Source organism: Talaromyces rugulosus, chromosome V, assembly GCF_013368755.1.
Source record: "Talaromyces rugulosus chromosome V, complete sequence".
NCBI lineage: Eukaryota > Fungi > Ascomycota > Eurotiomycetes > Eurotiales > Trichocomaceae > Talaromyces > Talaromyces rugulosus.
In genome coordinates, this window is record NC_049565.1 from 1,342,615 (window position 1) to 1,367,510 (window position 24,896).

Genomic DNA, 24,896 nt, shown 5'->3' on the forward strand with positions numbered 1-24,896 from the left:
ATTAGTACTTGGTTTACTTTGAATGCTAATTCGGTTAATCTTCTAATGAATTTTATGAATTTCTCGCTTAAAAGCCTTGACTATTTACTTTATCCTAGTAAATAAAAGTCGCTTTCAATCAAGCAGAAAAACAAATCTTCACGACACGTCGGAAAGATGCTAGATATCACGCCGGAAATATTTCATCTGTCCCCCTGCTAGATGAATCAAAAGACACAAAGATAGTACAAGGCTACAGCTTCATCCCCCAGGCATCACGCTGCCACATCTTGACTCCTTCAACCGCAGAGCGCTTCAGGTCCTTTTTCAGGATCGGGGAAGATCGCTCAACCTCGTCATCAGTATCATACCCATCTGTTGGGCTTGCATCAGAGCTTACCGGCTCCCCAGAACTGATAACAGATAGGCGCGAGCGGCTCCTTTGTAGCTGCGTCACGTGCATGGCGCCTGCCCGAGTATTAGAGTTAGATAGACCGATGTATTGCAACGGAATAGATGGGCAATGGCAAATGGTATCGGCGAGATTGTAGCGCATTTCCCGCAAAAAGGTGGTGCTGTTATCACGAATGTTGAACAGAATATGCAGAGCCGATAGACAACGGAACTTGGTGATTTTCTGCATAAGGAAATGCTACAAAAAATTAGTTATCTCGTATATTTATATAGTCCACTGTTAGAAAACTCACCAAGCCCTCTGAGTTCACCTCAATCATTAGTTCTTTTAGGTTGGCGCCACGGTTTGCTAGGGTGGAGATGGACTTGACACCGAGCCTCCACCCAGAATTGTGTTCGTTACGAATAACCAACCGACGAAGGCGGGTTAGATGGCTCTTCAACACTTTTTGTCGAAGATCTTCTACGCCGACCGTAGTTGGTGGTGTTAGAGGGGCCACTTTGGAAGTCTTCTGGTTTTGTTCAAACAAAAACAGTTCAGTGACCCACTCGAGACCACTCAGGGCATGAAGAAACGCATCGGTAACATGATCCGTATGGATAGAGGTCAGCTGAACTGGATCTGGCAGCTTGCTCAACATGGACCAGAATGCCGCTTGGGAGCCCACGTTGAGAAGGGATAGGTGTTTCAATCTAGGGACATCGATACCCTTGAAAAGCACGGATGCTCTTACAGGAATCAGAGAGAGATACATATTTTCTAGGCATATTCCTTGGCCTGCGCGTAGGAAACCAAACCCCTTTTCTTCTTTCTGGGTAGCTGGCTCGATAGACTGCTGTGGCATCTTTCCCTTGCCGCTATCAACTTGCGATGGCTCCTTGCTCGCCCATCCTTCATCTTCATCTGCCGAGTGCTGATCCTCATCACTCTCATCCACTATGTCTGGATGTTCCATATCGACGATATCCGAAAGAGCATCTTTGTCCCCATTAACGGCTGTAGAAGGTCCATCCAGGTGAGCCTCGCCATTCAGAAGTGGAAAAGGTACGAAGACAGGCGGGCCAGATGACTTTGGGTTGTTAACTTCCGTATGTTGAGATGGGCTTGTCAGTCCTGAGTTTGCCAGTTTTTTATCCTGCCATTCAAACGGAAACACCGGCGGGTCAGAGGAGGAATTTTCGCAAAGTTTTTCCAGGTAATCAAATAACTTATTATCGAAAAATCCTTCTTTTTTAGGCGACGACGTACCAGCAACGTCAGCTACCTCGCCATTGGTGCCATCGTCTTCGCCGGTTGTCTTTGTAGCAGTTGGTGGTTGAAAGGAATTCGAGCTAGCTGTAGCTACAGACTGCTTAAGCTCTTCTTCTCTGATACAAATATCTGCTGCCTTGCTGATTTTCTCCAGGGCGTGCTTTTCTCGTGGTATGATCTTACGACTAGATGATAGCAAGCCATCAGCAACTTTCCCCACGACTTTAGCAAAAGCAACGTTTCTAGCGACAGTCGTTTCATGGGCTCGTTGAACATCCTTGTGTGCAGCCAAGATAGCCATTTCAAACATTCGGTCAATAGATGGATCTTGCCCGGTTTTTGCAAGACCAAGTATTGCAGACAAAGCCTCTTCTTGGCGATGTCTGTCCTTGCGAACCTCAGCCATGCTGGTGGGCAATTGAGTGGGGGATCCTGGCGATTCGTTGGGGACTACCATGAATTGCGGAGGCGGATGGGGCAAACTAGGATTAAAATCATCGGCGTCGTCATCTGCGGATACTCCAGAGTCGTTGTTCTCGTTGACGGTTTTGGTCCGTGTTTTCCATGCTAGGCTTTTGGAGAACGACAGCTTCAAGGTTTGCAGCAGAGGCCCAGAATTGGCAACGCACTCGGCAATTTCTGGGATGTACTCATAATCGTCAATGTCCAGGACAGCCAAAGTCTTCAGGTTAGAAAATCGAGAAATGTTTTTGGGAACATCGGCAAGCTTGGCCGTTCCTAGCTTTCGACCAAGACGGGCGTTATTGTTGAGCTGGGTATGGTGGTTTGCAGCAAACGGAACGGGCGGGTTTGGGTGTCCGAAAAGATTTTGGTTGGGAGAAATGTAGTCCGGGTGGTGGTGGTGATGATGATGATGTACATTGATGGGGGGGTGATTCGACGGTGGGGGTGAGTGAAATGTGTTCATGATTGAACGTGAATGAAGTGAAGGGCCTTTTTGGAGACGCAAGTATAAATGCTGAAGGGTTGTCTTCTGGCTAAGAGATAGCAGAAACGATTGACTTAGTTCAACGCCGATATCCCAGCTGCAGCAATATTGTTATAACGTTAGTTATCTGAGGATATCCACGCAGGGAGATATGCAACGGGTCTTACTTGAAGGTCTCCAATGTCGACGCGTTCTTCAGCGCAGCCAGCAACAAGGCATTCAACAGTTTTCCAGACGAGCAATCGTACTTTAACTCGTGTGTAATCTTTTTGGCGCAAGAGCTGGATTCTGCGTCAATGGTAAATGATTTGATGTATTTTGCGTAGTTGTGGTCGCCTCCCGCGAGAGTTTCAAGGACGGTAGCTAGAAGGTCGACAGGCATGAGCCCATCCTCGTCCTCGGCTTCAGTAAAGGTGTGGTGGATGTGTCTATAGAGTATCGAGCTCACGGTGTCGTGAAAGTCTCGAGACACGAGCGCCAGATCTTTCATTTGCGTTGGCTCTGCCTGTTATGCAGGGTCAGTGCATGGTATACCTATGTGGGAAGAGATCCATGGGGAATGAAGCAGACGTACATGCGAGATGACTGTTCGCAGAATTTCACCTGGCAGAGGACAGCTGCTAGGGCGCACAGGTTCGCTGTCGAACGCCATGCTGCCCTTGTCTTCTGCTGGCGTGCAGGTGAAGAACTTGACGATTTAACCGATCCACGAAGCAAATGGAGCTTATGGGGTGGTGATGAAGAAAGTACGTAGTCGACCAGGACTACAGTAGCAACCGTGGGCTAGCTCTCCAGGCAGACACGGTTCCAAAGAATAGCAACAAGCTGGAGGGAGGAGAAGAAGTGAAGAGGAGGAAGAGAAAGAAAGAGGAGAGAGAGAGAGAAACAGACGGAGGAAGGCGGTAACGGGGCGTAACCGACGACGAGGGGCGCAGCGGGCGCTGATTGGGCAGATCGAGGCGCGTGTTTGCTGGTGGGTTGTATCAATATGCTTTGTTTCTTGCCAGTCGCAATGGATGAGTGAGTGATGTGACGCAGCAAGATGAGGCGATCCTCGTCCACGCCCGTGCAGTGCAAGGCGGCTGGGCGACTGCGTGGCAGGGGGGCATTGATTGGACAGCATGGCTTGCAGCACCATGTTGTGCATGACTAACGCATGGATATAAAGAGGATTGATTGTTCCGGGGGGGGTTGGGTGCAATGGCGCTGGCATGGCCAGACCAGGGGCCTGCAGAGTGGCTCTGCATGCTGGTTGTCTGTTACATAGCTACAGCATACAAGATGCATGTATATACAAGTATAGACAGGTGCGTGTGTATATAGCGTGTAGCGTGTTAGTCGACAACTTCCCAAAGCGGCTAGCGGGACACCCCCGCTGCCCCGTTTCGGAAGCCCCACTCGGGAGTCGGAGACTCGGAGGAGCCACCCAACGCTAGCCGTTTTTGGGCTGCTGATTAACAGCGCCTCCCTTCTTGCCTTCTTGCGTTGTCGACGTTGAACCGCTCTCGTTGTCGCTGGAATAGCTTCATCTGCGCCCACCATGCGCTTCCTGTCTGCCCTCCGCTCGCTGCTGCTGCTGGCACTCCTGCCGCTGCTGGCACAGGGCGAGCACACCTCCAACTGGGCCGTGCTCGTGTCGACGTCGCGCTTCTGGTTCAACTACCGCCATCTCGCCAATGTGCTCTCGCTCTACCGCACCGTCAAGCGCCTGGGCATCCCCGACTCACAAATTATCCTGATGCTGCCGGACGACATGGCATGCAACCCGCGCAACGCCTTCCCCGGAACCGTCTACAGCAACGCCGACCGCGCCGTCGACCTGTACGGCGAGAACATCGAGGTCGACTACCGCGGCTACGAGGTCACCGTCGAGAACTTCATCCGCCTGCTCACCGACCGGCTGGACGAGGACGTGCCGCGCAGTAAGCGACTCGGATCGGACGCGGGCAGCAACGTGCTCGTCTACATGACCGGCCACGGCGGCGACCGGTTTCTCAAGTTCCAGGACGCCGAGGAAATCGGCGCCTGGGATCTGGCCGACGCCTTTGGCCAGATGTGGGAGAAGAAGCGCTACCACGAGCTGCTGTTTATGATCGACACCTGCCAGGCAAACACCATGTACACGCATTTTTATTCTCCGAATATCATCGCCACGGGCTCCAGTGCACTAGACCAGTCGTCGTACTCGCACCACGCCGACAACGACGTTGGCGTCGCCGTCATTGATCGCTGGACATACTACGTGCTCGAGTTCCTCGAGACTCAGGTGACCTCGCCCACGTCCAAGCTGACGCTGGGCGATCTCTTTGATTCCTACGACGAATCCAAGATCCACTCGCAACCGGGTTTGCGCTGGGATCTTTTCCCCGGCGGCGAGCACGAAGGCCGTCTGCGCACCGTTGTGGATTTCTTTGGCAATACGCAAAACGTGGAAGTCGAATCCAACTCATCTACGGGGCCGGGCTCGCTCAAAGAAGATCTCGCCGAGATTGCACGTTTGGTTGAGAAATGGCAGCGCCGGGAGGAGGAATATTACCCTTTTTTCCAAAACACTACTACAACAACAGAAAAAGAACATGTTAAACAGCCGTCGCCGCCGGCCAAGTCGGACCCGTATATTGTCAAGGGCGCTAGTCAGATGACAGACGAAGATAGCTGGACAAAACGACTTGTTGGGCTGGTTGTGCTCGGCGCAGGTACAGGTCTCTGGCTGGCTGGGTCGGTGCTAGGCAAGCGTGTTTGATCTGCTTTCTTTCTTAATAAACACTGTACATATACCCTATATTATTACTGTTGCCTTTTAGCGTCTCAGATATAACACTCATCACGGTTCAATCTTACAATTCACGTTTAAAACGACATGGGTGAAAAATGCATCATTCATTCGCTATCCCTCCCTTCCTCCCTGCCTAACTACATGTATGAAAGAAACCACATTCTCCACGCTTCCTCCCAGTCCATCCATCCATAAGCTAAATAAAATCCCCCCTAACGAAACCATCCCTCCGCAAACTGACATAAAAAGGGGGCAATAATGCAATGCAATGTGTATAATGAGGCATAACAAACAACAGGAAAGGGAAACATGTCCCTTTCGATGCCAAATCAACTGAATAAAAACAAGATATAATAATAATAATAATAAAAGGAACCACTCCAGAACAAATGTGTGCTTTGAAACGTGATATAATGGGTGTAATGCCAAACAGAAGGATATCCATAAGGACAGACAATTTAAGAATTGTCTGGGATGATTTTTTTTTTTTCGCTTGCGTGCATGCAATTCAATCCATACAGATACAACATAATGCATACCGACAGCGACGACTTGATTGCAGGGGTGAAAACAGTAAACAAATAACAAAAAAATCGTACCATCTTAACCAACAACACTCCTAAAACTCAAAGCTTCAAGAAACCCGCCCAAATCCTCCTTTTGCACTTCGACAACGCAATGTTCAAAGCTGTCGATGCGGACACGAGCACTGGTTTCTTGGACGACTTCTTGAAACGCAATACCAAATCGATTGCGAACGAGATTTTTATTTCCAAGGAATCCCTTGTCGTCCTCGGGTCCATCGTCCGAGTCCGATCCAGACGAGGAATCGTCGTCTTCGGTCTCGTCTTCTTCTTCCTCGTCGTCGTCGTCGTCCTCGTTTTGACGAGCGCGCTCGGCAGCTCTTTTTCTGCGACGCTCTTCTCGTTCTTTTCTCTTTTTGTCCTTGGCTTCTTTCTTGGTGCGCTGGGCTTCTTGCTTCTTCGCAATCGCTGCAAAGTCGACGACGCCGCCGCCGCCTCCTGTGCCAACTACCACGTACACTCCGCGGTCTTCGTCTAGTCCTGCCAGGACGAGCGGTGTGCCCAGGATCTTTTTCTTGCCCATCTTTGTCTCACTACGGTCACGCTCTTGCACTTGAATGGCCTCGGCTACCCAGAGGGCAAGTTTTGTCAACGCGCCCGGGTTCGTGAAAAGTTTGACATCTGGGCCCTCCTTAACAACGGCGATACGGAAAGCACGCAGATGTCGAATCTGGTGTTTGGAGAGCAGCGACGTCCCCGTTCGGAGAATAGCTCGGTGGAGATGTTTTGCTATGGGCAGTGACTCAACAAGCAAGGTGGGAGAATCAGAGCCAGTCGGTGACAGGGCATCGTAGGCACTCCAGAACCGAGGGTGCAGGTTGGCAGGGTCTGTTTCAGAAGGCAGCTCTGACTGTCCGGTACCATTCGTGATCTGAGGTCGAAAGGAAGAGCCTGCTTCCCATGCGCCGGGGCCGACTTCTAGAATTGAGCCCAGGATGACAGCAACGTCTGTGGCAGACAGGCAAGCTTTCCACCCCCAGCTACGAACAAATCCCCAGCCCTGCCGGTTGTTGCTATGTCCAGATGCAGGCGGGGGAACCAGTCCGTCCAGGCCATACATCGGGGCATATTTCAGCAATCGCGAGCGCAGTACACGCTTCAGCTCCATGTCCATATGGGTGTAGTTCTGGTGACACTGGGTTAAACTAATTCCCATTTTGGCAAGCAGCTTATGCAGTCTCTTGCGGCCATGTTCCGTCCAGACATGCAGCCGCGATGCAAGATAGTGGCTGTGCAGCATGCTTTCATATAAAGACCAGTGTCGCACGAGGAGAAACCGTGGCTCTGGAGACAGCCGGATTGACGTATCCGTTGGAGATCGAGCTGTCGTGGGGATCATATCGGAGCTTGAACCGGGCACGTCTCGCCCGCTCTCTGCGCTGTCAGGTGGATTGAGTCGATGAACTTCGTCTCGCAAGATCTGTCGAACGTGTTCACCTCGTGATCCGCCCCAGCCTGCCGACCCTCCAGATTCAGACGAGCTCGAGATGCCAACACCGGCCATTGTGCGGCCCGAGAGCTCCATGCTCGAAGCTCCCACGATGGCTAGCCACAAGAGATCGTTGTCTTCGCGGCCCAACTCAGAGGCTAATGAGTACATCATTGAAGAAATCGGTTCCGAGTAGGCTGTGCCCGTACTGTAATATGCTTGTAGTATACTTTCGTGTTTTCTTTTCAATCGTAAAAGCCGCCGTCTCAGCGTTCGTGCCGACGGTTGTCTCGACACCAGCGGGGACATAATATTTGGCTCTGGGGACGGCGTGCGTGAAGAATTCGAGGAATCGTGGCCTATTGCTCGCCGTCGATTACTGGGCGACGAGGGAACTGGGGAGCTCTAGTAATTTGTCATCAGTAAGCTGAATGTCAAGATGCGGGCGTAATACATACTGAATTGCTCCGTCTTCGCTGACGCGGTCGTTCATCTTCCTCGTCTTCGCTGTCTTCCTCCTCACGGCCCGACCAGGATTTGCGTTTCTTTGAACCCATTCCAAAGTCGTCGCCGTCGTCTTCGCTTGCGGAGTCCGAAAGGTCGTCGCCATCATCGTCGACCTCGGGCATCTCCTCGAGCGCGTAGTACGCATCGCGTTCCTTTGACAGTTCCTCCTCGATATCACCGTCGTCGAACACAATCACGCCTCCCTGACCAGCTGTATATTGGCGAGTCAGGCCGCCCTTGTCCACACCACGGGTTTTCCGACGGGCAGTAGGGTCTAATTCGTCCAAAGTGTCGCGCGACTGTTGTTGCTGCCACTGGCCGCCAAAGACATTGACCAAATTCCACGGTCGTCGGGCGTCAATAACCCACGCCTCAACACCGCCCGTGTCGTCAGACGCCGCTGCCTCATCATCGTCCGCATTTGTAAGGCACAGAATCTCGCTGAGATCGACCAGACCGCCGACCCCAAGACAGATGACCACGCCGCCGCTGCCACCCTCGGTGGTTCGCAGGGGTCGCACCAATTCCTCGCCCGCGCGTGCGAGATCGCCATAGCCGGCAATTGGCTGGATTTTGTGAGCTATATAGTCGCGTTTCAGCAGCGTCGTCAGGATCCGGCAGGCGCAGAGAGCGTCGGGCTCGAGGGCAACGAGGATCAGGACCGGCGGAGACAGCGGGTGGTGCGAGCGAAGGAGCTGCAGGTAGAGGTGCGATATCAAGCCCCGGGGGAGATACATTTTGGCGTGTATGAAGCGTACAGGAGCCAGAGATCTGTTGCTGGTCTTTTAGAACGCGGGTTTTTGTCTTCTTTTCCCAGCGTCACGACACATGTGACGTGACCTGGAAAAAGCACATCCCCCGATTGAAGGGAGCGGCGTGAGAATTGGATCTGGGGTGAGCCAGGAGAAGAAGAAGAAGAAGTACGAAAAATAATCAGGCGATAATGCAATAGTGCAGTCGTATGAAGGTAGGCGTCCTGTCTTGGAGTTGTGACGATAGAAACCACTTGCAGTTACTAGTTAGCCCGCAACGCAGCCCGGCGCGGTTCCTGGCGCGTCGTCGACGTGCTCCGCGGCGGGTCATTTCTTCTCATTCCGCACCCGTGCCTAGTTAGTATTTTCGCTCCCTACCTAACGTTAAGACGACAAATAAACAAACGAGAAGAAGTACTTGGCTATGTATGAGAAATTTTCCGGTCTGTCATATGTAAAGAATGCCTTGTTTCGCTTCATTATTGCACTCGTTACATATGGAGGGCTTGGAACAAAAATATTGACCAAAAAATATATATTCGAGTAATGAAATTGATGTGTCGACCACTAAAATTAGGCAATTAAATATACTAGATATATCAATTGATATCAATAGTCATTACGAACTTATACATATGATCTAGCTGTAACTTCGGTAATAAACCAAGAACTTGGATTTGAACACAGTGAAGGGAATCCAACAGATAATTAGATCAATCTGACCTGTTGGTGAATCATTCTGAGTACCTACTTGCCATATCTGTCTCCCGCTTCGATGCGATGGAAGAGAGGAGGATAGCATTGAAATCTTGATGGCCACAACCGGAACATGTCCCAAACTCCAACTCTATAGGGCAGGTCTTTGCTCTTTGATCCACCAGAAGTCTCTGGAAGAGCATCGTACTGAAACACTGACGCTAGCATTTCCAAAACATTGTCCGCCAGAGTCTGGAATTCCTTTACACAGTGTGTTTAAAATAAAATAAAGCAAATAAAAAAAGATAGGGACTGCATTTACTGCGCTACAGCCTCGCAGCACGCCCCTGCTCGACGTCGAACTCGGTCGTGCATAGCAAGAACGTATCACGCAGAGCCTACAGATCAATATCCCAAGTTAGTCAGCCAATCAGCCAAAGCATACATATATGCACTGGATATAACCCACCTTGAGCCGGTGCTTCTCGTTGATCTCCTGGTAATCCTGACCCGCCAACATGTCACAGAAATGCCGGATGGACGGATAGTGCACAATCGAAATCTCGTTCCACCACTCGTGCTCTGCTTGGTCGTGCTGTCGGCGAGAGTCGTTTTGCTGTGTTGAAGGGGGCTTGACAACGTTTCCCACCAGTTTGGCGTCTCCTCCCCGTTTTCCAGCAACGGGGACGAAGGCCTATCAACATATCAGCATATCAGAAGTGGACTGTAGTACATCGCAGCACGTAGGCTAGTAGACTAAACCCACCTGTCCGTATTCAAAGTAGTTCTTCTTCCCATCCGGATGATGGAAATGCAGCAAATTCAGCATCGTCACGGGCTTATCGTGGTCAACACTCAGCTGGTCCATAAACGCCAGTAGCTCAGGCGACACTTCGAGGTTCTGCGATGTCTCCTTGCTGCTACGCCTAATCTCATCGAGAGATCCCGTCAGTGGCGGCGGCTGCTGGGATCCCTGTTTCAGCTTTGCATCTCGCTCGGGGTAAGTCGTGAGCAGTTTTGATGGGATGCCGGCGAGAATGCGATACTCGGCGCTGATAGCTGATTGTAGGTGCGCCGGGATGGGCGAAGCGGATGATGATAGTCCTTGGGTTTGCTGTAAAAGTAGCATCACATCCCATCGCTGTGTGGTGAGTGGGTTGACGTCGAGTTTAGAAGGACGAACGACAATGTGTCGTGGACGAGAGGCGACGACGACATGGACGCCCGGCGAAGCTTTGAGTTTGTCGACAAAGGCCGTCGGATCCTGAAAGGGATCTTTGAAAGCAATGAGATGCAAGGTCAAGGCAGGCATTTTGTACTGTCTTTTAATTCGTAGCCATTGAACAATTGTTGGGTTTTCCTGTTTCAAAGGTGTACGTAGGTGCTGAACTGATATCAAAGCGCGACAGTATTCCCCTCACCAAAATGCCGAGGCTAAAGTCCCAGCACTATAAAACACTTTTTTGTCTAGTAATCTACAAATATTTACCAACAAGTTCTATTTAAAGAATAATATTTAAGGCAATTAATAATTATAACTACAATTACAGATAGTTACAGTTTATTTGGCAACTCCACTCCTAAGCCTTGACGCGGATCGGGTGGGCTTCGGTGTTGAAGACAAACTTGTTCGATCCATTGGCCTGGATTTGCCATTCGGCGTCTGTTTCATCGTTAGTGTACGTGATAATTCGTGGGATCTGGGCAACTCACCATCAGCCTGGGCCAGGTACATGTATTTCAGCACCTCAGCAAACAGGAAGGACTCCTGAAGGTTGTCCTGCTTCCCACCGTGGGGGGCATTGACGTCAGAGAGACCAGAGTATCCAGAGCCACCAAAGCAGGTCGCGTTGACAGCAAGGTAAGCGTCCCAAGCCCACTCACGGTACTACAGAATAGTTAGGTCTGAAAAATCATTTCATGCACGGAAAATAACAACGTACCTTCTCCTCACCAGTGATGCGCCAGGCGTAGTAGAAGCTCTCTACGACTTCAGGGCGCAAGACATAGGTGGAACCGGTGATGTAGAAACCGTTCTTCTCGTAAAAGTCGGACTGGTCGGCAGGAACACCTTCCTTGTCCCAAGCAAAGATCTCAGGGCCAATGTGGGTGGCGGTTCCGTTGTAAGTTTGATGCCATGAGTCGGTGAAGGCAAGACCAGTGTCCAAAAGTTTCTTGTCGTTGAGGACAGAGCCGGCCAGCAAAAAGTTGCCGCCAATAAAGCCAGTCAAGTGCTCGCTCGTCTTGATGACAGTGCCGTTGTTCCAAATGTTGACAAAGGTCAAATCCGGGCGGCTTTCCGGGTGCGAGAGCAGCTCGGAAATAGTCGAATTAGCCGCGCTCAGCCAAGTGTCACGGTATTCAGTGTACTGCGAGTCATAGAGCCAGAATTTGATCAGGTACTCGTAGTAAGAGTCGTCACCACCGTTCCAGGTGACGTAGTTGTCGGTGAACTCGCCGCTGGCGATGTCGAGAGTGCTGCCAACCAGACCCGGGAAAGGCTGCGCCCACGAGGGCTTCGGGTCGAGGATGTGGGATTGGGCCTTCCGAGCGAGCTTGCCATAGGTGTCATTGCCAGTCAGGTCGGACAGACGAGTCCATTCCAGAACCAGAGTACCGGCCTGGGCGATACCGGCCGTTGTAGAGCCGTCGTCGCTGTGGTTGGCCAATGCCAAGTTGTTGACAGGGATACCCGACTCAGTGTCGAAAGCGTAGCTCAAGGTATCAGCCAGGCTGGTGGCTTGGGTCAAAATGGCCTTGACCTTATCCTTGTCCTTGTCATCGACCAGATGAGCAGCCGGACCGGTCAGCAGGTCGTAGGCAGACAGGAGACCTCCCAGGTAGCGAATCGTGGTCTCGAACAGACTGACGATGGTCTCGTTGGAGCTAGTGAAGTCGATCTTGGGAACGAAGTCGAGAATATCGTGGACGATTTCCTTGTGGCCCATGACAATGGCAGTCGAGAAGCCGTCAATAGCAGAGGCACCCCAGCCGCCGCTAGATCAATAGTTAGCTTCTGGATCACCGTCACTACCACACGGGACTGGCAGAACAACATACAAGCCATCGTCGCTGGTGTTGTCCAACGGATGCAGCTGGTCATGGGGAAAAGCATGCTCGTAGTAACCATCCCAGGCGATCTGGAAGGTGTTCTTGACAGCGGCAGCGCGTTCAGCTTGGCTAAGGGCTGCAGCCTGGCTGGCGGCGGCCAGAGCCGACATGGACATGGTCGAAACACGCATCTTGACAACAGGGCAAAAGGAGTGTGCTATTCACAGCAATCCAAAGGAACGAAGGGACAGGGCCGCGCATCGGAGGGACGGCCCACGTAGATATATATCCAATAGCACCAATACTCCAGAGCAACAAAACTTCTGGTCGAGCACGCGAGCCTGACCTGAAGCAGTTACTCCATGCCAGAGCGGGTTCCTTCCTTGGCCCCTGGCGTGCTTCCCCAGGCCAATGCAACCTGCCAAGCATACTAGGGCGCGACCAGCTGCAGCTTTAAAGCTGCTGTCCAGTGCGTTGCCATAATGCCGCCGATTTTTCGATTCTGGAGACGCCACGGCTCAATAATGCCGGTTGACTGGCGACCGCGCCGAGTTAGGATCGGTGATTTACTAGTCTGTAGTTAGCTACAGTCCGGATATGGCGCACCCATTGTCGATCACAGACGGCGCAATGGTCCGAATCCCCGGAGACCGGCTCCATCTGACCGGAGTCTTCTGGGTCTGCTGATCTGTGCGTGGACAGAATGAAGAATAAAGGAGATCCACGAACGAAGAATGACCAGACAGCGTGAGTGAGAGAGAGACGAGGAGCTGAGAGGCGCGGCGGAACCGGGGAAGGCGCATCGAGAGATGGCTGACTCAGCCGGCCGTCTCCACCGATCGACAGGCACGCTCCGCTCCTTCTTTGCAGTGAGAGAACACGCCGACAGCCTGGAGCAACAGCGTGGCAGCTTGAGCCAGCTGGAGACAATCAGATCATGTCGGCGATGAGGACGAGTCGATGTCGGAATAACGAGTCGAAACATCGCCATTCAGGAACCACCCGCTAACCGCCAGATGATGCGCTTTTTATCGCTCCGAAATCCGACCAGCTCAACGTCAACCAGGCGGAGAATATCACAACACCGAGTCATGGGCTGGTGCGATTCCGTGCTGGCTGGCGTCAGTCTGTCAAATCAGGCCTGCTTTGGATAACTACATGTACGTAGTACGTACTACGTCCCTAAAAATTGCAGCGAAGGAGTTCGCCAATGGTACTGTAGCATTACTGTTGCTTCCAGTGGCTTGACCCGACAAACGCCTCGCGCGGGGTATCAACCGTCCATTACTCCTCCGGAATAAGATACTTGGGTTATAATTACTATTATTTACACGCGCTTCCAAACGGCTTTCTTCACGCTTTCTCAGCCAATGGGCCACCAAACTCCAGCTGTAGATCAATTTCCCAGTCGGCAGTCTCGGGTATGTCCCACAGAATCTCCGCCACGACACCGCGTATAGGAATCTCCTTGATCTCGTCCCGGCCGGGAATATTCAAACTGGCCATGAGCGCCTGCATCGCCTGGTTCGATTTCATCGTGCCCGCCTCTAGACGCTGTATGCCCATACGCCGCCCTAGTTGTATGAGCACTTGCATCGTCAGCTTGCCTAGCCCTTTGCCTCGCGCGCTCTCGTCGAACAATAGCCCTATGTTCACCTCGCCCGTCGACAATAGAGTGTAATTCCCACCACCCACGAGCTGCCCATCGACCATGACCATAATATTGAGCCCATCAAACTTGGTCTGCGCGGTGGTGTGTTTTTCGATGGTGGTCGCTCTCAACTCCTTCATCTCCGCCTCGTTCCATACTTTTGATCGCAAGACCTTGTCATGTGGCCGGTTGGCGGGGTTTGTGTACATGGCCAGCCACTCATCCAGGCATGACAGTGACATATGGGAGTATCTGACTGACGGACGCCCTGGGATCGTAATGCTCCAGTCGTGAGTGAAAAATTTTGCGTGCTCGGCAGATATCATCGTAGCAGTTCCCGTATTGATTAGATAGGATTTGATGCGTAGGACTGTAAATTTCGTTTTGACTAAGTTGGCTCGAGGGGTCGCTGCTCTTTATGAGTGTGGCATGCATGACCTATTAACTTTTTGAGGTGAGTCATAATCTTCGTCGCCCAACATCTAAGCGGAGTTGGACGTTGGTAATTACTAGATAGTAGAAACAGTGTTCAGCGGATAATAAAGTGGGGCGATATGGAAACCGTCCATGGACAATTCAACCACATGAATTTGATTCACCAAGGCTATGCTCAATAACACTCCGAACAAACATATCATCGTGATTCATTAGATCGTTGACGCCAAATACATGATACATGCAGCACAGTGCTGCCAGCCATTGCCGCGATCAAGTCGCCAGCGACTTCTTGCACAGGCCCTTGAGATATCTGATCTTCAACTGCCGTCCCCTGACAATGCTCTCGGCCAACTCGCTGGCCAGTTTCCGTGTTGCAGACCTATTTATAGTGCTCTCTTCTATAGGCTGTCGGAATGCCAGCGCCGGCCAGATCATTTGCGGTATTCCTGGCTGAGGTGGCCCGGTATGTTCCTTGCCAACCTCTTGCACGCGTGGATGGCGAAAGAACGTGACAGACCTCTTCGCCTGAAGCCTCCTCATACCAAGGACATAATACATATCGGACAGATAATAGGAATCAAGCTCGAGGTCAACAAGTCCACTGCAGTCACCGAGTTTCTCCCAGAGTTGTTTTAGATGCGTTGGATGCGGCAAACAGACTTTTCCATCTGGGACACCAGCAACGTTGGCTTCGAAGAAGTCATGAGCCATTAGCGAAATACGCGTCATCTGCCGTCGGACTTCGGGTCTGATATTGCACAGAAACCCACTAAGCAAACAAGAGTTTTCAAACGCAAAGTGGTTTTTGGTCCAAAACACGTACGAGGCTTCTCGGTTGATGCGTTTGTTGGCAAGCAGGATATCCAAGTTCTGTCGTCGGGTGCACAGGCACGGCAAAGTTTCCATGGAGGGCCGATAGACGTTGCCAAACCTGCTATGCCAGCAATCATCGCACAAAAACTCGTTCGGCCAGGCATCTCCCCAGCGACTGCGTACTGGCGATACAAAAACCGGCAAGGTAGAGTTCTGCCAACTGGACGTGGGTGTGCAATCGGCGCATCGGTAGAGTTTGAGGTCGGCCAGTGGGTGGTTCTCAAAGTACGGTCCAGGCCAGTTTACGTCGTAGTGTACTAGCCTCGTGCATCCCTCGTTGTGATGCATATCGAATTTGCAGGGCTGGACCAGCAGCAGGCGAAAAATATGGCTGCGAAGCTCGGCCGGTAGAGAGAAGAACCTAGTCATGGCCGTCAGTTTTGATCCAACGAAAACACACGAGACTCACTCACCTCTGGTAGAGGGTTGATCCGTTTTCAAAAGCTTCAAATCCCGGGGATTCTGCGTGGTCCGTTTGCCTGCGATGCTTCATCCTGGCTTTCTGGACGCCCTTTGGCTTCGGCCGCCGCTGTTGTAGCGGAAACGGGGTTGTGGTCTGTGCTGTCGACATGATTTTGGGTGGATGAGGTTGCTTGAGAGATGTACAGTGTAAAGACATGGGAGAAATCTAGAAGGTTTTGTATATTGGCTGACAAAATCTTGTTGAATAAAGCAAAGGTTGGCGTCAGTGGACACACAAAAGAGCGCCGGCTACCTGCATACAAAGATAATTGCTTCTTTCTCAACTAGGAGATGAGACGACAAATCTACAATTCACGCCTTTTAACAATACAGAAGAACAGCAACACTTTACTAGATGCAATGCTCATTTTGACTCATACAGCAAGATCGATCCTGGTTGGAAGGAACATAGCCTTGCACCTGTCTACTATCTCAGATCTGGCAGAAGCAGCCCTGCCTGCATGTGGTGTTTGAGGCTTAGATCTGCTTAGCTGTCGTCGTACAAATCCTTCTGTATAGAAAATGCTGCGACATGATTGGTCCAGGGCAATGACTCATTGTTATTATTCTTCCCCGACGCTGGAAACGGTAAGATCGCCGCGTCTTCGGGATATGTTAGCATATCTACATATCTTGACATCGTGTATCTTGTCGTAACCTTGCAATAAAAACGAATCGACATGGAATATAAGTAGATACATTGTAATCAATGTAGAGCTCCGAAAGCGGCTGCGATGCGGGGCAGTCAAGACGGCCCGCCGGTGGCCGAGAGCGTTTTTTTCAACAACCAACACTTGGTACGGCGTGACTCACGATAGACTCAATTCTGTCTTCGTCCTGTTTCTTCGTCCTGTAACTCCCTGTATTCATCTAGCCAGCCACCCCCCCGATCTTGTCGATAGGACGCCCCGACCATGGCGTCACCCCTCGTTGTCGCCGTCAACCTGTCGAGCCCCGATCAAGATGGCCTGGCCATGAATGAGATTGCCCGTGTTGGCAGCGCTTTCGTCAAAGCATCATCCAATCTCTCCCAGACAACCGAATTCATCAGCAAATACTCGCGCCTTCTTGATGTCTTTGTCGACGTCAGCGATGTTGGCCCAGACGAGACCGCAGATATTCTCAACTCCGGAGCCGCCAAGGTCTTTCTCTCTTCAAAACAGTTTGCCGTGCTCTCTGTCGAACACGAGATCCCAGCTGCCCGGTTAGCGGTTCAAGTGGCTTCAGCGGAAGATGTACAAGCAGTTAAGAATTGGATCGCCAATGCCCCAGACGGCAAGGATATCAGCGTGTCGACGAACGGTGCTGCCATTGAGCTTTTCGAGACCTTTGCCTTGGCCCGCGACGGAAGCCAGGTATACAAAACGTTTGGAGGAGACGCTACCGAATCGGTAGTTATTGAAAATGTATCGCAAGGCGTCGTTGCCATTGTGCCGTCCTCACGGCTCGCTCTGGCACCACAATCGAATGATACAGTGTCGGCTGCCAATGTCCTCGCCAGCAAGGCGGTGGCAGATGCAAACACGGGGTTATATGCCACGTTGGTCACTGATGAAAGGGGCGTTGCGCTGGGCTTCGTGTGGAGCAGCAAGGAAAGTCTCGTGGAGGCCTTGAAGACGGGTACCGGTGTATATCAATCACGAAAGCGCGGTCTTTGGTACAAGGGCCAGACCAGCGGCGACACTCAAGAGCTGCAAAGCGTGGGCTTCGACTGCGACGGAGACTGCATGGTCTTCCGGGTCAAACAACAGGGAAAGGGTTTCTGTCATTTGGGCACAAACACCTGCTTTGGTCGGTATGGCGGTCTGTCTCGCTTGCAAAAGACCCTCCAGTCTCGCAAAGAAAACGCCCCCGCAGGCTCATACACCGCGCGTCTCTTCAACGACCCCAAGCTTGTGGAAGCCAAGATTATGGAAGAGGCCGAGGAACTGTGCCAGGCCACGACAAAAGACGAAATTGCATCTGAAGCTGCCGATCTGATTTACTTCGCCCTGACCCGCTGCATTGCCGCCGATGTCAACCTTGAAGACGTCGAGCGAAACCTGGACATGAAAGATCTCAAGGTGAAACGGCGTAAGGGTGACGCAAAGGCTCGCTGGGCTGAGAAAGTCGGCTTGTCACAGGAGCCAGCAGCACCACCAATGGCCGCACCACAGGAAACGGCTACAGCCACCCCTAAGTCTGATCGCATTGAGATGAAACGCCTCAACACGACGACAACCTCGATGACTACTATCAAGGAGGCTCTCCAGCGTCCATCTCAGAAATCAAACGACGCCATTGTGGAACTAATCAAACCGATCGTCAACGACGTCCGCACGAATGGAGATGCCGGTGTTTTGAAATACACTCACAAATTCGAAAAGGCGACCTCGCTAACATCACCGGTCATCAAAGCACCATTCCCTGAGAATTTGATGCAACTGTCCGCCGACACCATCAAAGCTATCGACGTGAGTTATGAGAATATCCGCAAGTTCCATGCTGCACAGCAGGACGAGAAGCCATTGGTCGTTGAAACCATGCCTGGTGTGGTCTGCTCGCGGTTCTCCCGTCCTATTGAGCGTGTCGGTCTTTATATCCCTGGTGGAACTGCTGTTCTGCCGTCGTCCGCCCTCATGCTTGGTGTGCCTGCAATGGTTGCCGGTTGCAAAAAGATCGTCTTAGCCTCACCACCACGTTCAGATGGAAGCATATCTCCTGAGATTGTCTACGCCGCGCACAAGTGTGGTGCTGAGAGCATTGTTTTGGCCGGCGGCGCCCAGGCCATTGCAGCCATGGCGTATGGCACGGAGAGCGTCACCAAAGTTGACAAGATTCTCGGACCCGGAAACCAGTTTGTCACCGCGGCCAAGATGATGGTCTCCAACGACACGTCTGCAGGTGTCAGTATCGACATGCCTGCTGGTCCTAGCGAGGTTCTTGTCATCGCAGACAAGTATGCCAACCCGGCGTTTGTTGCCTCGGACCTACTGAGTCAAGCCGAGCACGGCGTCGATTCGCAGGTCATTCTTATCGCTGTTGATCTGGATGATAAAGAACTGGCAGCAATTGAGGAACAGCTGCACCAGCAGGCCAACGCCCTTCCTCGAGTGGACATTGTGCGTGGCTCAATCGACCATTCAGTTACATTTGTGGTGAAGACCCTCGAAGAAGCGATGAACCTCAGCAACGAATATGCACCAGAGCATTTGATTCTACAGATTCAGGACGCAGAGAGCGTAGTACCCTTGGTACAAAACGCCGGCAGCGTCTTCATCGGCCAGTGGACTCCGGAGAGTGTGGGCGACTACTCTGCAGGCGTCAATCATTCTTTGCGTAAGTAATTCCTAGTCCCCGGACCAACAATTCAACTAACACTTGTCTTTTTCTTAGCGACGTACGGATACGCAAAACAGTACTCTGGAGTCAATCTCGGTTCTTTCATAAAGCACATCACCTCGTCGAACCTGACTGCCGAGGGTCTTCGCAATGTATCAAGCGCGGTGATGCAGCTGGCCGCTGTCGAGGGCCTCGATGCTCACAAGCGCGCGGTGAGCATCCGCATGGATGCTATGAGCAAGGATGCATGATTAAATATATTAAATATATGTGTTTGAAAAGTCATTGTTATTATTTGAGACATAAAGTTTTGGTATTGTCATGGTTGGGGTATAATGAGAGAACGAAATATATATTTTTTGCACTGTGTGTGCAGTTGCACGACTATTGGACGTTGCACATGCAGCATAATCCAATACCATAATCTATAGAAACATACATATATACATGTACATGTAGCTATTTTCACTGAGCTGGAAAGAATTGTGTCTCCCTTTCCAAGACTTTATCAATTGATACTGAGCCATGGTGCAAAAAGGGCCTTGATCAAATGGTATGTCGTTTTTCTTCTCAAGTCCTTTTCTATCCACCTCTGTATGTGTCGTCCAGACGTCCGTTGCCAGTCATAACCAATTAAAACTTTATAACAACATATGTAGGCTTTCACAGCATTCCAGAGCCTCTTACAGAATGAATCTAAAAGCAGGATTCGCCAAGATTACCCACCTCACTCAGGTCCTCAGTATACCTATAACCACGCTACCCTTATATCGCTTCTTATCCTCCCTATGCAAAGCTAAAAGCGAATAAGTTGTCATCAATGCACAGAAGACAAGCAATGCTAGCGAGACGGAAATCCCCGTTATGTAATACGGTTATTCGGTCGCGAAGAAGTAATGGCCCCGGAATTCCCTAGTCTAATAAGGATTGATATGGCTTCTTGTCAATTAACTAGTTGACTAGAACGTATATTGTTCTATATTCTTACTAGTTACTTTATATTACAAGATATGAATTGATGTAAACGAATGACGCTTGGTATTGTATGGGTTGATCCATCAACTTAATGGTTTTGAAGAGCGGTTGGCACGCATATTCACAGTCGCCAACAGACGGTATATACAGGAATCAAAATATTGGATATACACAATGACAAAAGAGAAGAAGATGGAGCGAGCTGTCTCTGATTGTATTCATCCCGACTCAAGAGATCTAGAATCACAGAACCCCGTTAGTATTGTTATTCGTCTGAGATGGAGATAGTAGTACATACTTGAGATAAATCTAGTACTTGTTGACACATTTATCGTCCTTAAGGTCGCAGTAAGCCAAGTATTCCCAGGCAATGAACTGAGCCTTAGGGGGTGACTGGGTGAAGTCGACGCTGGCGCTGCCGTTGCAGGCCGGGCCGGACTTGAGGGTTTTGATATCCTCGCAGTTTTCGCCTCCGTCGAGGACAGCAACGCCCTGGCAGCCACCCTTGAACTCGGTGTCGATCAAGAGGGCGCAGCCTGCTCCTTGTGTGATGTTCACGCTAGAAAGGGTGAAGGTGGTAGAGGGAGAAGGGGCAGGGGCGGCAGAGGCAACGCCAGCCATGACGGCGACGACAGTGATGAGGGTCTTTGGGGCGAACATTTTGAATTGAATGTAGGATGTTTTGGGTGTTGAGTGTTGAATGTTGGTGGTGTTGATGAGATTTGGTTTGGTTGTGAGAATGAAAAACAATCTACTCGGGGGATCCACGTCTTATTTATATTATCGACAATGGAATTCTTTGTACGTATTAACATGTAGTATTAAAAAGGGCTATATTTAAGGACTACTTTAGATCCAACACAATTCTGAGGCAGAATAATAAGTATGGGGCTAAAAAAGAAGTCATCATACGAGGCCTGTCCGGATAGAGTTAGTCTTGCGTTTTCAAACCTGGGGGTTTGTTTGTTCTGTTGAAAATAGTATAAGATTGATTTCTGTCTAGCGTACTTGTACATGGTATACTTGTATACGGTATAACTTATATCCAAGTCCAATATTGTGAAATCCTGGCGCGAATAGTGAGCCGACTCTTGACAGTCACATCCTAAAATTTGGATCAATGACATTCTGGTGACCTGAAGACTAAAAAGTCATTGTACGCAGTAGCATTGGAAAGGTACTAAAAACCATAATTCCGCGTTCTTCATGTTGGGTTTTAGCGAAGCCAAGCCGCTACATTGTATTGTTGTTCTAGGTTCATAGTTCATCTCCTTGCAGTTCTTTATCAATAGGGCCAGGCTTTGGGGGTAAATGCATGGTAAGTCTCGGTCAGTGCTAATTATAGTTAGTATATCATACCAGTTGGCCAACTACCCCGTACCACTGGACCAATAATAAAAAATGTGAAGCATTCGCTGGGATAAGGTCGAAAAGATGACAGGCACAATGTTACCTCTGGTATCAGCTAAACCCCGATTTGGTCTAGACTCGGATGGGTGTCCAGGTCGGGTATCGGCCTATCTAGATCCGAAGAATCCGGGTACGCTCGCTGTTACATGAACGCTGTCATTTTTTTGGCTTCTCAAAGAATAATTGAAACTTCCATCAAATGACAATAATAGATCTTAACTTGTCACCTGTACAAAGGCCACAGACTGCTGAGGGTTGACTTTGACGATAACCCCAATCTTGAAGAGTCTAGCTTTACAAACTGCCTGTCTATGAAATCGACCATAAACCTTTCGGTATATCTAAATTGACTCCTAATAATAGAATCATCTAGAAGCCCTTTTCTTAATTTTTTTCTTTTGCCCAACTAGGAAGTACGCGGAGTTAGATTGTCCGACAAGCTTTTGGGTCATCATTACCAACATTGGATGTAACTTAAGAATGCCCATAGAGCTAATGTCCATTTAACTATTTTACCCACGTTCTCGTTAATAACAATGATTGGTGTAGTATCTTGAATGGGAAACCGTATTGTTGAGTCAACTTTGGAACAATAAGTAGCGAGCGGCCAGCGGTCGAGAGTCTGTGCTGCTGACCTCGATCCCTGATCCATAAGCAGCGATCTTATGGATATCTAGTACGTACTTGAAACGGGGGGTTACATGGTATGGATTCTCTCGGCAAGAAATTAGCGCGAGTGTCGTTGGTCTATATGCTCCCTGGGGAACTGGTCGGCTAGTCCAAGGCGATGGGAATGAATTCAAGATTCTAGGAATTACCTTTGATCTAGAATTCCCTAATCTACTGGAGAGTATTCCCGGAACATCGTGAAGAGAACTTCCTCTAAGCTTGCATTCCAGCTTGGGGGAAGCAAAAGGAGGAAAATCCTTATAAAAGATACTGTTTAAAATACGTGTAGGCATTTGTTATGTTTGTATATAAAATGATATCAAATAAATTCAGGTCCACACTAGGATCATCAATTGATACCAATATAGAGTCAGTTCTATGAATTTTTGATATATTGGTGTAAGAAACTTCCATCGATCATCATAGATCTATGCCATTATCAGGAATTATACTATCAATCGATATTTAAAACCTCACTTCTGGTCTGTTCTACCACGAGTGGAATCTTGAATATAGTACATGTACCAGACATGACGCTGAGCGCATTAGCATCGCATATACATGTATTTCTTCAACGTTATCTAGGTAATGAATACGCCTAACCATGCAAGAATTTTGTGACCAATCGTCATAACTAACCAGAGATCTCCTCACCTCTTTCGCTCTTTTACTTTCCACTTGACGCCGTTTTTGTTGACACCTCCAATGGAGTTGGTCATACGAGCACGCTGCAGCTCTAGCTGTCTTTCGGCCGTTGAAATCTCAGCGTGTTGCTTCTTCAATGCTGCGAGTCTCCTGACTCGACCCTCTGCAGCGCGTCGCTTGAGCTTTCTTGCAGCCCGTTTTTGCGACAGAGCGAGCCGTTCAGCCTCGAGCTGTTTTTTCGATGGCTGCTTTGTTTTATTTTCTTGTTGCTGCTGTCGTTTTCCGAACGAGTCATCCTCTTCATCATCATCGCTCATCTCTTCGTCTTCGCTGTCGTCAAGTAAGCCCCCAAGTTTCTTTTGATCTTCTTGACTCTCTGCAAAAATAATCTTTCGTCTCTTCGCGGCGCTAGCGAGCAGATCATCCAAATCCTCGTCATCTTCATCCTCTTGCCCACGCCGAGTCGTCTTGTCATCTCCCAATACCTGTGCCATTCCGTCTTGCAACTGCACCTCCTTCTCCAATCTTTCTACTTCTCGTCGCACCCTCTCCCCCACCGTCCTCAAATATCCAGCGTCCTGCGTCTTGAGCAACTTGACTGTATCATGGCTCAGCGACGACGCTTCCGTGTCGCGCGCACCATGTCTACCCTGCCGCGCATTTTGGTCTGAGAGCATGCCATAGGCGAATTCATCGGGGTTGCGGTCTTGCGCTTTCTCACGCAAGCGTCCGAGTTTTTGTTTTTTGAGGTTATAGTCTTTGGCTCGTAGGGAGTAATCCTTTTTTTTTTCATGTCAGTACCATAAAATACATAAATGAATATCTTCAATAACTGTAGGGTGAAGGAAATACCTTGTGTTTTTCGAGAATTCCCCATTTCGCTCGATTGTCGAGCTGCCCTCGTTCACGGTGCTGTCGCCGTTGCACGGCGTTGCGCATAGACGACATGATTAAAACCCAGGAACTGTTATATCTGGTGATTAAAAAAGGGAAGAGAAAAGTACGCTCGCGCTGTACATGTGTTGCTGCACGTCAAAGTAGTGTTGCCGAATAAATTTTTGAAGATAAATTTAATCAATACTGCCGGCGGAGAAAATGGGGATTGCGCGGGCGGTGAAGCAAGGCACTCGCTGATACGGCAAAGCTGCAACAACAAGCTTGCGTTCTGGCCGACCTTGATAGAACTCGATATCCCACCGGCTCAGCTTCAATTTCTGCATTAGCGGTCACCTAGGAAAAAATTTTCACTTAGCGAGGCTGCGGCTAAAGGCTTGTCGAGGGAATTATTCAGTACACCATGTTCTTGTCATAGACGAAATTGCAACCACCACCTTTTCTATCCAACGATCACCGCCGTCAGGATCCTCTAACCACCATCTCCTCAAGAAATCCACTACTATTTAACAAAAAAATGTCGACCTCGTCAAACTCTCCTGGGTCCTCTTCCGTCACAGAACCCAAGTTCGACCTGCGCAATCCATTGCCATTATCTGCAACCCAAGAACAACAAGTCAAAGAGGTGTACTACAAGAGGGTACGAGGCTACTGTGCCGAGGAAATCAAAGGTATTTCCCTACATTTTATCTCACGCTCTTCTTGATATAGATTCTAATAGTATTTCCCTCTTCTACAGCCTTTGCCGAATGCGCCCGCAATCGAACTTTTACCACAACATGGGTCTGCCGAGACCAGCGCCTTGCCATGAACTCGTGCATGCTGGCCCATGCCAAACCCGAAGAACTCGACCGCGCGCGTGAGGAGTGGTTTTCCAGCCGCGATGCGCGCCGCCGTGAGCGCGAGGAGCAGGAAGCAGCAGTGGAAAAGCGGCGTGTCGAGGTGATTCGGCTGATGCGGGCGGATAACGAGAAGCGGAAGGCTGGCTGACGCTTCAAAACATTGAAACATTGAATATGTTAGAAGGTCGTCTTTCTTTCTTTCTTTTCCGTGTATTTATATATATATTATTATTGTGCATAGTAAGGCGGCGTTTAGGTTATAGTGCTAGCTAGCAATCTCCATTACATGTATCTTGCGTGAGGCAAGATGTATATTATGAAATCAAT

At 49.9% G+C, this 24,896-nt stretch overlaps 9 protein-coding genes across 9 annotated transcripts; 3 read left to right on the forward strand and 6 right to left on the reverse strand.

The window, feature by feature from the left end:
* Positions 1-232: 232 nt before the first annotated feature.
* TRUGW13939_09017 (uncharacterized protein) lies at positions 233-3,246 on the reverse strand (the record flags this gene model as incomplete). The annotated part of the gene is made up of 4 exons (XM_035492142.1): positions 233-631; positions 687-2,691; positions 2,762-3,099; positions 3,169-3,246. 4 exons carry the CDS (start codon positions 3,244-3,246, stop codon positions 233-235), a joined length of 2,820 nt encoding a protein of 939 aa, XP_035348035.1.
* An 888-nt stretch (positions 3,247-4,134) lies between these two features.
* Positions 4,135-5,337, forward strand: TRUGW13939_09018 (uncharacterized protein; the record flags this gene model as incomplete). Its single annotated transcript, XM_035492143.1, has 1 exon — positions 4,135-5,337. One exon carries the CDS (start codon positions 4,135-4,137, stop codon positions 5,335-5,337), a length of 1,203 nt encoding a protein of 400 aa, XP_035348036.1.
* Positions 5,338-5,973: 636 nt separating this feature from the next.
* Positions 5,974-12,580, reverse strand: TRUGW13939_09019 (uncharacterized protein; the record flags this gene model as incomplete). Its single annotated transcript, XM_035492144.1, has 9 exons — positions 5,974-7,788; positions 7,842-8,661; positions 9,394-9,599; positions 9,784-10,032; positions 10,105-10,660; positions 10,965-11,001; positions 11,052-11,226; positions 11,282-12,335; positions 12,399-12,580. The coding sequence occupies 9 exons, from the start codon at positions 12,578-12,580 to the stop codon at positions 5,974-5,976; spliced, it is 5,094 nt and encodes a 1,697-aa protein (XP_035348037.1).
* Positions 12,581-13,742: 1,162 nt separating this feature from the next.
* Positions 13,743-14,366, reverse strand: TRUGW13939_09020 (uncharacterized protein; the record flags this gene model as incomplete). The annotated part of the gene is made up of 1 exon (XM_035492145.1): positions 13,743-14,366. The coding sequence occupies one exon, from the start codon at positions 14,364-14,366 to the stop codon at positions 13,743-13,745; it is 624 nt and encodes a 207-aa protein (XP_035348038.1).
* Positions 14,367-14,748: 382 nt separating this feature from the next.
* On the reverse strand, positions 14,749-15,922 carry TRUGW13939_09021 (uncharacterized protein; the record flags this gene model as incomplete). The annotated part of the gene is made up of 2 exons (XM_035492146.1): positions 14,749-15,712; positions 15,765-15,922. 2 exons carry the CDS (start codon positions 15,920-15,922, stop codon positions 14,749-14,751), a joined length of 1,122 nt encoding a protein of 373 aa, XP_035348039.1.
* An 805-nt stretch (positions 15,923-16,727) lies between these two features.
* On the forward strand, positions 16,728-19,385 carry TRUGW13939_09022 (uncharacterized protein; the record flags this gene model as incomplete). The annotated part of the gene is made up of 2 exons (XM_035492147.1): positions 16,728-19,131; positions 19,189-19,385. The coding sequence occupies 2 exons, from the start codon at positions 16,728-16,730 to the stop codon at positions 19,383-19,385; spliced, it is 2,601 nt and encodes an 866-aa protein (XP_035348040.1).
* Positions 19,386-20,418: 1,033 nt separating this feature from the next.
* Positions 20,419-20,769, reverse strand: TRUGW13939_09023 (uncharacterized protein; the record flags this gene model as incomplete). The annotated part of the gene is made up of 1 exon (XM_035492148.1): positions 20,419-20,769. The coding sequence occupies one exon, from the start codon at positions 20,767-20,769 to the stop codon at positions 20,419-20,421; it is 351 nt and encodes a 116-aa protein (XP_035348041.1).
* A 2,069-nt stretch (positions 20,770-22,838) lies between these two features.
* On the reverse strand, positions 22,839-23,781 carry TRUGW13939_09024 (uncharacterized protein; the record flags this gene model as incomplete). Its single annotated transcript, XM_035492149.1, has 2 exons — positions 22,839-23,612; positions 23,686-23,781. The coding sequence occupies 2 exons, from the start codon at positions 23,779-23,781 to the stop codon at positions 22,839-22,841; spliced, it is 870 nt and encodes a 289-aa protein (XP_035348042.1).
* A 463-nt stretch (positions 23,782-24,244) lies between these two features.
* On the forward strand, positions 24,245-24,717 carry TRUGW13939_09025 (uncharacterized protein; the record flags this gene model as incomplete). The annotated part of the gene is made up of 2 exons (XM_035492150.1): positions 24,245-24,398; positions 24,467-24,717. 2 exons carry the CDS (start codon positions 24,245-24,247, stop codon positions 24,715-24,717), a joined length of 405 nt encoding a protein of 134 aa, XP_035348043.1.
* Between the last annotated feature and the right edge of the window lie 179 nt (positions 24,718-24,896).